The sequence below is a fragment of the Dermacentor silvarum genome, chromosome 3, assembly GCF_013339745.2.
Source record: "Dermacentor silvarum isolate Dsil-2018 chromosome 3, BIME_Dsil_1.4, whole genome shotgun sequence".
Classification (NCBI taxonomy): Eukaryota; Metazoa; Arthropoda; class Arachnida; order Ixodida; family Ixodidae; genus Dermacentor; species Dermacentor silvarum.
In genome coordinates this window covers 146,925,572-146,937,902 of record NC_051156.1, presented here as the reverse complement: position 1 = coordinate 146,937,902, position 12,331 = coordinate 146,925,572, and the positions used below count along the sequence as shown (strand labels likewise).

At 43.6% G+C, this 12,331-nt stretch overlaps 1 protein-coding gene across 2 annotated transcripts in view; it reads left to right on the top strand.

The window, feature by feature from the left end:
- Positions 1-12,331, top strand: part of LOC119444874 (serine/arginine repetitive matrix protein 2-like) — a 47,403-nt gene that overhangs the window by 21,253 nt on the left and 13,819 nt on the right. For both annotated transcript variants that reach the window (XM_049663710.1, XM_049663709.1), the window contains 3 exons: positions 2,396-2,476; positions 3,270-3,353; positions 8,418-8,580. In XM_049663710.1, the coding sequence (XP_049519667.1) occupies positions 2,396-2,476; positions 3,270-3,353; positions 8,418-8,580 (328 nt within the window). The remainder of the gene's footprint in view (positions 1-2,395; positions 2,477-3,269; positions 3,354-8,417; positions 8,581-12,331) is intronic.

Below are 12,331 nucleotides of genomic sequence, written 5' to 3'. Positions count from 1 at the left end.
TCCTCATTCGAAGTCAATAAGGTCTCATTTGACCGCTCAAGAACTGTTCCGTCGTCTCGGTGTCCACAAAATTGTACATGTTGGCGCGCTATAATATCATCGACTTTTGATTAGAAACAGGCGGTTTCGGTTGTCGTTCACTTGATGTAGACGCTGAACGCAGATTTGGTTGGCCACATCTTTTTCAGGTGCGCGGTCATATACGAGGAAGTCTTTCCCGGGCCACATTGCCTCTTTGTGGTACTTGTTTGCTTTCATGTACAGGACGATCACCAGCTTTTCCGCATGATGCCGACCCGGGAGGAACACAGATGTTCGTGTTTTTCTCGTCAAATGTCAGCGTATCCTGAGGTGGTGGCTTGTTCGGTGCCTTCGAGTGCAGTTTGTATGGCCTTCATGGGAGCAGGAGGGACGAACTTATCGATCTTTTGCAAACTTGCTCTCCATTCTTTAGAAAAAGCTTTAGGGCTTCAAACAAAAATATGGTTCTCGAATACTTTCCGTGTATTATCACGAGCCGTAATGGCGAGCTTCGTGTTTGAAAATGCATGTCGCTCGACCGCACGATTACTCGTGCTGGGGAAGCAGCAAAAATACTGGATCACGTTGTGTCTCAACTGAGGCACGCATTACTGGTGCCATAAAAAACATGGTGTTTGTATTCCATGAACTTTTAAACAGCATAGATTACAATGGTGACACAGATATACACCAAGCCAATGTACTAGGGGTTTCATTAGATTTGTACAATTGCAATCTTAGAAGCGGACTGTTTGTGTAAGCCGTCGATAGCGTTTCATGAGTAATTTGAGCCGCTTACAATCAATGTCTTGCAAACAATCTGGTTGAGAGTTGCGCTCAACCACCGTGCATGGTTACGAGAAAAGTGACTGGAATTCTTGAAGCGGCGTACGGCTGCGAGCAAGCTACGAAATTCACTCAGCTTCTTTGGCTGTTGTCGCGCGAACCGAACGCTGCCGAGCGAGGTTGGTCGGTGTCGCATAACGTTCACATTGTGAACAATGTCCGAAGCGCACCACATCTTCTGCGCAATTGTCATCACCGGACGTCTAGATATTTTATACATCAGAGAACACTTATTGTTTCTAATCTAAGTTAACTCATTCACCGGGCTTGAGAGGAGGTGTAGAGCAGTAGTCTATCTGGAAGGTGATGGAGTCAAGCGATTGCCCGGTGTTACGACGGCCGGAGGTGAGAGGGGCGGGGGGGGGGGGGGGTGATTGCGTTGGGCTAGCTGAGTTGTAGCGTGGCCACTTGCGAAGATTGTTGCACCCGATGAACGACCAGGAGCAAGGGGCAAACTTGACTGGTTTAGTTGATTGTGAGCCAAGAACGATGAAACGATACAGCAAGGGTTGCTGAGAACAAAAGGGCTCACACAGAGAGCAACGCCCGCGGCCCACAGTGCACTTGCTGACGAGTTTGATGGTGCCGCAACGAGATGGGGCGGTTGTGATTTGAGCACAGCTCACTTAGAGAAAAGTCACAGGCGAAGATGAGTGACGTAACACTCATCCGGCGCTTGGAATCTTCGGTAAACATTAATCATCGGGTTAGGTGTTGACACCTGACATGTGTCTTTACTTTGAGCATTTATGTTCGCTCGTGCACTCCATTTAAAAGATGTCTAATTTCAGCCATTATAACAGCGTAGCCGCAGCACAGCGTCACATGGACATGCTAGTATGAGGAAACACCACGCCGACAACACGGCAGAAATACGTTCCGTACGGTTGCCGGTCACATAAGGACGCCAGTAATGGCTCGCGAATGCCATGGCACTCTGCATATATGTTGTCGTAAATGTACCACCGCCTGCGGCCGCCAACTTGGTTCGGCTCGATATTTCACTCCGCCATCCTAAGAAAGAGAGCCTCAGTGAGGTCTAACTGTTTTTCTTACCTCATCATCGAATGTTACCCGAATAAATTGAGCTGCTGATCTAAAAAAAAAAACGTTTGTGTTCATGTGCCAAGCCACTTGCTGTGGAATAGGAATGAACGAATAGGAATTTGCAGCTTGAGTAAATCTCATATCTTTCATGGAGAGACGTGTGGACCCTAACTGGAGCGTTTACCCAGGTAGGCTAGAGCTCGATGCTCAGTATTTTGGTTCCTTTGGTGCAGTTGTTCGTCAGTAGTACGCAGGTGCATTGTCACCAGCCTTTAGCGTTGGCAATGTTCTGCGGTGATACTTTTGGGAAGTGCTACGTGACAGAATACCACAGAAGGTTAAGCGAAATCTTAACCACGATTTCAAAACCAGGGGAGTTCGGGACTTGAATCATCGCGAATTACTAGTAGTGGGTATTACTCGCGAGTAATCTGAGTATTACTCAGATTGCTGAGTAATTCGTGAGCATGCTTTTTTGCAGTGAACCAGCACCCTTGTCGCACGAGAACGTGGCGGTCATAAGAGCTGCTCAAGAGAGGAGCGCAGTCAGGGGAAGGCCAAGGTAAGAATGCGAAAGTTCATGGTTCTGAACTCCCAACTGATGACTTGTGGATTTCTATGTGCAGCAGTCACTTGCCTGCAGCCAACTGCAACCGTAACACTTGTGCTGTTCTTAAGCTGGCTTTTGTACGTTTTTCTGATTGTCATACTTAGTACTGGTTTGCTTGAGTTTTCAGTTCTTGTCGGATGTTTAAATGTATTAAATTCTGCACTTTGTATGCCTTATGGATGAATGTTACGCTCTAACGTGTACGCATCGCTGGCCAGTAGCGCTCGCTACCAACTATTCCGAAAGCGGCCAGGCATAAGATTAAAAATTGTCACTGTGCTTTTTCTTGTCACTGTGGTTCTGTTGTTTTCAAAATGCACCAAAGCTTGCTTTCTAGTGGGAGCAATTTGGTGAGAGGGTGTGTGTGTGTGTGTGTGTGTGTGTGTGTGGTGTGTGGTGTGTGTGTGTGTGTGTGTGTGGGTGTGGGTGTGGGTGTGGGTGTGTGCGTGTGCGTGTGCGTGCGTGCGTGCGTGCGTGCGTGCGTGCGTGCGTGCGTGCGTGCGTGCGTATGTGTGTGTGTGTGTGTGTGTGTGTGTGTGTGTGTGTGTGTTTGTTGTGTGTTTGTTTGTTGTGTTAACCACTTTCCCGCAAAACTGGTAAGACACACGTGTTGAAGTTTTGCTTTGATGGCGTAGCTGCTCAAGATTTCATTCTTGCTGGCGTGAACCCTGACGTCATAGTGGCATGAATGTTCACGCTAGGACCTTTTCTTGGCGTCTAACCTGTACCGCTGTTGTGTTTGCAGAGGTGTGGAGTTCGCATGCGCCACGTACCTGGCTATCTTTACACTGTCGTACGCACCTTCACTCGTACTCGGCCTGGAACAGAGGTAAGCTACGATCCTCTCCTAACTTGGTTGTCTCCACTCTTGCTTTAAAAAACATGTAATAACTACAGATCTATTTATGAGCTAATAATGGGACATGATACAACCAGTAACATTTACGTTATTGGTTTAAAGTTTTCACTAGCGGTGCCTGAATTTACTTTGTGCAGATTGTGCTTATTGTGCCTATGGAAAACCCTAAGCAACGCATGTGTTGCGGAGTGCTTCCCGTAGAACAATGCTTAGCACGCTTAATATACGCAGATGGCATATAGTCTTATTAGCAGATAACCAGGGAGATATCCAACCGCTTGGAAATAGGACAGAAGGGAGAAAGACTGGGGTTCACATTCAGCGTAGAAAAAATGTGGCCTCATAGTTTTCAATAACAATACACATCAGTGAATGTCGGTACAGGACCCTCAACTACCCAAAGTAAAAATAAATACAGATGTCTGGGATTGTGTATAAACAAGGAAGCAATCCAAGTACCCGCGAAGATGCACTTAAAGCAAAAGGCATAAAAAATGCGGCTATCATAAAGCGTAGAGCGTTATGTGGGAGTAACAGATATGAGGTGGTCAGAGGATTGCGGAAGAGCGTAATGGTGCCGGGACTTGCATTTGGAAATGCAATGCTACATTTAAGATCACAAAGACAGTCCAGGCTGGTAGTAAAGCAAAAAACAGTAGGCAGATTGGCATTGGGAGCTCATGGAAAAACTACAAATATAGCAGTACAGGGTGACATGGGATAGGCAACTGTTGAGGTGAGGGACGCACAATGCAAAATATCTTATAAGGAAAGACTGAGACACATGGAGGACAGTTGATGGCCAACTAGAGTTTTAAGTACTTCGATAGACAAAATGTAGACTCCTAGTGGCGAAATAGAACCAGGTAACTGGCGGGAAAGTGTACAGGTTACAGTATTAGTATTAGACAGTCGAAGTGCGAGCATTGGCTAGAGAGGATAGAAGAAAAGAAATCAATTTCATGCTTTTAACAAAAGAAGAAAGATATCATGAAGGAAATGTTTTATGATAGCTCAAGGGGGCAGTGCACTTTTTTTTTGAGGATAGGTCGGGCTGTCTGAGAACGCGTAGTTATAACAGGATATTTACCCAAGAAAATTACTTGTGTGTGGAACGCGGAAAAACTTCGGAAACCATTAGTAAATAGTCCAATAGTAAATAGAAATCGGGTCACTCTTCAGGAAGCCCTGCGGTTTAAATACGATACCGAAGGGATAAACATTGGTGCTGTAAACGTAAGAGACGATTGAAGGACTGATGGAACATAAGTAGAGAGAGGGATGTGGAATATAAATATGTAACTGCAGAATAGAACAATTATATACAGAAAAAGGTAGAAATTAGAAACATTTGACATTAAAATCAACACTTAAACAGTACACTAGAGTGTGGTGAGGCAAGCCACCGCCCCGTTTCAAAGGGGCTTACGCTCCTAACCATCATCAATCAAGGGGGGATGGCAGTATCATATGGTTAGATAATTTTGTAATTTTATTAAGTTCCTAGAAATTAATTTTTTTTTAATTTGCAAATGCTTAGTAAAAGCATTCCTCGTTAGGCGTATCAAAGTTTTATCTAAAAATATTAAGAAGCGTGGTAATTGTAAGCCTTTATACCTATCTATTTGAGTACTTTGGTCAAGGAACATTTAAAAAGTACCTAATGCAGTTAATACGTTCCGACTTCCGTCGAGTGTTGTTCACAAATTGGGCTTTTCGCTGCTAAAAGAATAACATTCACATTTAATTTCCTTCAACATACGTTTTTCAACGTTGATGTTCCAATATATGAACAATTTGGCAAGGATTTTTTTTTATTTAAAAATGTCAACATAAGGTAACAATTGTTTTGGTTCAGTAGATGAAATAGACAACTTAAGAAAATTGGACAAACTTTCTTATATTTTCTAAGTTGCAGACAAATATTTTCTTAGTTGCAGACATAATGTTCCTTTTCTCAGAAAAAAAACACTGTTCAACAGAAATCCCGTCTAACCATTCGATAGTGAACCACCAAGCCCAGAAGTCATCAGGGACATAATTTTCTACGTCATTTACCAGTCATTCCTTTGGATTCCTTGTGAGGACTTGAAGGAGACATTAGCAATCTTCGTGGCTCACCGTCGTGAGCGCGGATTGGCCAAGTTGTTGACGCAGGGAATACGGCATACCGTGTTGGTGAAGCAGCGCACTGACCAGCACAAGGCGGAGAGACACAAGAAGACACAAGAATAGCAGCGAGTGTCGTGTATTCTTGTGTGTCTCCACCTTGCCCTGGTTAGTGCGCTGCCCAACACGGTGTGAAGCTTAATCACCAACTCGCCCAACTTTCCACATTACAGGTATATAGCTTACCTGTTTAGATTTCATGTGAAACAACGAGGCATCCCTGTCTTCTGAGTATTGAATGTGAACACGACCACTGTGTTTGTATTACAAAGTTTAGAGAACTTCAACTACGATGAACAAGATCGCCTATGCGCAAGTAAGCGCGCCGCCGCCAATGGTCAGCAATAGCATTTTCAGTGAATGTTCGACACTCTGAAGAGCTAGAATCAGTTATAAAGCCACAAGTTTCAATTGTAAAAGAAAAAAAGACAGCTTTTTGCGTGTTTCGAGCTCTTCTGACGCAGTAGCTGTGTCGCATCGCTATGAAGCCAAGCCAATTACTAGAGGGGGGAGGTAACTTTGGCGCCACGTGTGAAACACTTCTAGTGCTCGTTTCGGGTATGAAATTTATAGGATATGCTCTTTAATATGGAAGGTATTTTTGGTACCAAAATTGCACACACTTTTCTCGAAAGGGAATTGCCTACCATCCCCTCTTAAGGTTTTCACGAGTACATCGTTGTCTTTTTTACTTGTGACTATTTCCACTAATGGTCACCATTATGAAGCCATCATGAGCACAAAATGTGTATATACTGCATTTGAAAGTTATTTAAATGTGGCCGATGTTGACGAAAAAATGTTGCCTAATCGGATGGCGCGCGTGACATTCTCATACATTCTCGAATGTACGCCATGGACCAGCGATCACTCGGGAATGGTGAGCGGCACTATTGACTGTGCGCGGCTTCACCGATTAGACAAGATTTTTCGCGCTAGAATCAGCGACAACGTTCAAGAACTACCAAAAACAGTAGGCGCTTCTGTGCCGAGTAATACCTTGACAATAGTGATAATCTGGCAAAAGATTCTGACTGGAGAAAAGTGGAACAATGCATGCGGGACAATAATTATTATTAAAGAAAGTTTAATGAAACTGAGAAGTACAACTGAAGTGAATGACAAACAAGGTTACTCATAAAATTACCAACTAAAGCTTTGTTACTACAACACCTTATCATGGCCCAAGGTCGAAGATTTTGATATTATGCGAGATCACTGATCATTCAGTGACCCCATCTCGTACCGCCAAGGATTTCTCTCAGGCAACCTCACCTTGTTTTATGTTTTACGCATGCCGAGAAAGCGTCGATGTGGATTTCACACGCACATTCAAAAGAGTGCAACACTATATATAGTAACAACCTTCGTGCCAGTTTTATGGTTATTAAGAAACGTGCGTTTAGTACCAAAGCTCGGACGAAACTCGGTGTGGTCCTTTATGACGGAAAACTTTCACGCTTTATTCAAAATTATAACATTCCCGTCCACCTACTGCAAATTTTTAACCCCTTAAGTGTTTCGGGCGAGCAGAACTCGTCCTCGCCAAAGCGTCCCCAAACTGTCTTGGACGAGCTCTGTTTTGGACGAGAGCGCTCGTCCAAAAAGAAAAGGGCTCTTGAGTGTTGAGGACCTATGGCTCTTGAGTGTTGAGGACGAGAAGCGCTCATCTATGGCTTAGATCGCGCGTCACCCACCAGACGGAAGTACTGACTTGACGATTGCTGTTTCTCCTGCTACAGGAGTGCTGCTTTTTTTTTTTTTTTTTTTTTTTTAGAACATGGCGGTCGGTGGCGGCAACACATGCATTGCTTGCCCGTCAACCCAAAAAACGAAGCTTTTCATCTTCGTCATCTTCTTCCAATGAAGATGATTCGGATACCGATGTTGATTCTGTGTGCGGAAGTGAAGAAGGCAGCGATGACGCTGAATTAAACACTTCTTTTGGTGGTGATAAGATGATAACATGTCTGAAGCGAACATTGCGAGTGCTCGTCAGCGGGTTCAGCTTGATGTCAACAATCACGGCGAGAAGCCTCCTCGGCTTCCAATTTTGGCCGTTCCAGTGCAAGACTTTCACTTTTATATCGCCAGATGACCGCCTAGAGTACATACAGCAGTTTCTTGAGGATAAACTGTACACTAGTGGTCTATAAAACCAATCGCAACGCGGCTGAAAAGCTGAAATTTCACTGAGTACCTATATGGTGGAAGTATTTTTCAACATCAAGCAGTTGCTTTTTAGTGCAACGTGATTCGAAATCAGCAATAAAAAAATAGGCACTTTGAGTTAAGAAATTTAAAAAAATTAAACACTTAGGGAGTTAATACTAAAAGTCGTTCCTTTGGATTCCTTTTGAGGACTTGAACGAGACACCAGCAATCTTCATGGGTCTCGTCCTCGTGAGCGCGGACATGGACAATTAGCTCGTTTACTCATGTAAGATGAGCTCTATAAGCCACTGCTACATTTTTAGCATGACGCCAGCCTTTTTATTTATTCACATTAACATGTGGCGCCGCAAGCTGTTCCAATCTTATTTATTTATTTATTTATTTATTTATTTATTTATTTATTTATTTATTTATTTATTTATTTATTTATTTATTTATTTATTTATTTATTTATTTATTTTAAGCATCAAGCTTGCGAGGTCGCAGCTGACAAGGAGCTGTCCACATTCCGTAATTTGTGGACGCAAATTGCAAGCGCTGCACGCACGCGGTTTTCATCAGCCGATGCCTTGGTTAAACATTCGGTTTGTCAATGATACAACATGCGTGAACAGCTGAATTCACGGCAAACAACGTGCCGGACAAAAATGTCCTCGTACTTTTGGGACAACGACGTGTTTTCGTGCCCAGGATGGCCGTGGTGGGCGCACTGGCTTCCATGATGATAGCGACGAGTGTCCTGACATCGTGCATTCGAGCCGCATTCGAGTTCCTGCGCCACGTCTGGCAGATCCTGCCCTGGGGAATCCTGCTCCTACTAGGAGCGACTCAGGTGGCCTCGAAGCTGCTACAGGTACGTTGTACGTGGCAGTTCACAGGTATAGAGTGACACCTATGGCTCTCCGGCATTCTATTAGTATTTTATTGTGCCAAATGATGTCTATTCTGTTACGAGCAACTGTTTGCTCCGAACAACCCTGCTACTCAGAATACCCAATGTTTCGTTCGGAGTTGTTTGCCGTGAGATCGAACTTAAGGTATATCGGTGCATCAGTCTGGATATGTGGCCTACTTATAGCACAAAGCAACGTTCGCGGCGGTGCTTCACTCTCATTAATGTGTGCCAATTTTCGAGCAATGAAATGCTTTGAATGCGGTGCAGTAGAAATACATGCTGCCTTCCATCAGCAGATATTTTACACGAAAAGCGCAGAACCAACAAGCTACACGGGAAAGGAACGCGTACTATCAGGCAGCGGAGAACTGACACTAAATTACCCGCACAATTTCTGTTCTGGAAGTCGTTTTGAGTACTTTTTGTGCATTTCAGCATTATATTCTGCAGGTAATTACGTTAAGAAAGACAAAATACATAATCCGCTGTCTCATCATAACCATATTCCTCAGTGACAGTTATGTAATTATACGGCTAACTTCGCTTGTATTGCACGATAAGTGTAGAAGCCTAATTATTTTGATATATGGTGAACAATTTTCCCACCGTCTTATTGGAGTTCCGTAACTTACGCACTTCATAAACATCCTGAGGTAACCGCTTCATTCGTTTAGAACGTTATGAAACGGCTTGCATTATTTGCTTGAACCAGTGAGCAGCTAAAAAGCTTTAAATTCTGTTGCCAACGACGGGTGTGATGTATAATGCACGTAGCTTTCATCAAGAACAATGACTGATCTTATTACAGCGCAAGGAAGACAGCCCTATGCTTCTCGTTATCTTCGAAAGAGAAACACTAGGATGGGTGAGCTACAACCGCGGAACAAATAGACTTCACAATATATACGTTCGTGGGGAACTACAGGCTAGCCGACGACGTGAGGTGCAATATACCAGGTGTTCAAAATTAAGTGTTACGGAGTTTTTAAAGATCGCCTCTGGCAGGTAGCGCAATTCTTATCGTTGAGCTGGTTTATTCGATAAGGCGGACATTAGTAGCACGAGAAATGTAAACACATATTCAAAAAATTACTAATTCACTTCTTAGTTAATTACTCTACGACACATATTGCAATTTACGAATTGTAGCCGGTGAGCTTGTCAGGCGTATCCACTTGGAATTAATTTCCAGAATGACACCAGTTTGGAGATATGCGCCATCAAACTCGCCGTAAAAATGCACTGTTGTACCACTTACTTTTTTACTAAAATGCTGTTTCATACATTGAAGCACAAAACTAACTGGAACGCCTATCCCACACTTTGGGAAATATCTCGAAACTGGTGTCATCCTGGAAATTTACTTCAACTGGATGCGTCTTGCAAACTCACCGGCTACAATTCGTAAATTGCAATATGTGTCGTAAAGTGATTAACTAAGAAGTTCGTTCGTCAATTTTTAATTGGTTGAATATGTGTTTCGATTTTTCGCACAACTCATGTCCGCCTCTTAGAATGACCCAGCTCAATGATAAGAATTATGCTACCTGCCACAGGTGATTTCTAAAAATTATGTAAAGCTTAATTTTGAACACCCGGTATACTAACTATGTCTCGAAGGACTACTCAGGTGACGAGATAGCTCGATCTCGCGTGGAATAATTTCATAGACATACATTTTTCCAAGCTTTACGCTTGGATACTATTGGCGTATTGCATGCAGAGGGTACAAATTCATTTATGCCACTGCAGAAATCTTCCAGCTAATCAACTGATCCCTTGGCAGATCATTGCGTAGATATCTAGGAATGCCGCAAGAGAAATCTGATTTATAAATTAAAGTCTGAGATGCCAAATCTGCACACCAAATACGGAGACAGCTTGTCGCACCTTATACAAAAATTTCAATTGGCGTGTAGCAAATATGGATTATTTCTTCAACGCAACACGGGTCCTCATTTGAGCAGTTGAAGAAAGAATGCGCAAATATTAGATAAAAATTTATAAGCCTTCTGTAGCTCAATTACAGCTGCCAAGGTAGCCGCGTGTAATCCGCGTGAAAAAGCGACTGTTGGCATTGCATAAGATGAAATAACCTTCCCAGCTATCAGTTGGCACGGTGCCGAGTCAGCACTGCTGCCAGACTAAGCAATGGCGTTCATGCGATATCGTCAGGCACGTTAATCGCAGAGTATTTTCGGTAGCGTGGAAGGTATAAATTCGAACAGCCAGTGGTGCAAGCGCGCCGCAGCCTTACTAGTCGTATACGCTAGGAGAAATAAATATCACACACGCGTAAGCACATTACGTGGCAGCTTGGAACTGGCTGCTAAAAAACTGCAGCTCATGAGGAAAAAGATTGGGCCGACAGAACTTTGATGTCATGCAAAAAGTTATGTGGGCCCCGCGCCACACTGTTGGAAACATTATTGTGCGAAACATTCTTCTGTTATCTGGGCACACCATAGCATCATTTGTAATTGTGAAATATTGTTGCAAGCGTGAAAATCTTGTATTATTTGGGTATGTGCGACAAGCTGTAGTGAAACACGGGGTAACAGAGGGCGGAGGAGAAGGACGGTATAACGGAACCTCAGCTGGTGCTCTGTGACGATGGTGAAAGGGCGTCCGTACTGTGCTGCGAAAATCATCGCGAGACATTCCTGTTCCGTGACGGTGTAATTGCGCTCGGGCTTGCTTAGAGAGCGACTCGCGTACGCTACGACGTGTTCTTTGGTGTCGAAGCGTTGAATAAGAACAGCACCGACACCAATACCGCTAGCATCCGTGTGCAGTTCTGTGGGAGCCACAAGGTCGAAGTGTTTGAGAACTGCATGGGATGTCATAAGACGTCGTGAATGACGAGTAATTGGGATAAAGCTTGCGAAAGTGACAACAATTCCAACAGCCTTCGTTCCTCAAGTGATGGAAGGTTAGGCGATGCTTTGATATCAGTGATGCTGGAATGGTGATGTTATAAATCAGGCAGCTTCAGTTTGAGCAAACTCTAGTTATTAAGTGCATTTGTTGTGGGTTCCAAATGAATGATATACATTCTATTTTTGAGTGAAGTAGAGAGGCTTATGCCAAAAGTTTAGTCTGCCGGTTAGCTTTATGTGTGTGACGTTTAATGAATCCTAGTGTCTTGGATGCTTTAGTAGCAATTGCGCTAATGTGGGTATTCCACGTTAGTTTGGTAGGAAGGTGCGCGACTAAGTAGTGCAATGAAGAAACGTACTCGAGAGGGCATCATAATAATGACATAACTTTGCGGGGGTGTTAGCAGCAGTCATAAAAGTTACGACATCGGTTTCAAAAGCGTTAGTTTCCATCTGCCATCACACCAAATGACATTGCTGTCAAGGTATCCTTGCAAAGCAGTGCTGTCCTCGCTGTTAGTAAAATGTGCTTAGATCACACAGTCGTCAGCAAATGAGCTAGTAGTAGATGTGAGGTTTACTTAAGTCGTTAACGTAAAAAAAGTTATGGGGTTTTACGTGCCAAAGCCACGATATGACTGTTATGAGGCACGCCGTAGTGGGGACTCCGGAATAATTTGGACCACCTAGTCTTCTTTAACGTGCACGTAAATCTAACTACACGAGTGTTTTCACGTTTCGCCCCCATCGAAATGCGGCCGCCGTGGCCAGGATTTAATCCCCTGACCTCATGCTTAACAGCCCAACACCTTAGCCACTAAGCAACCACG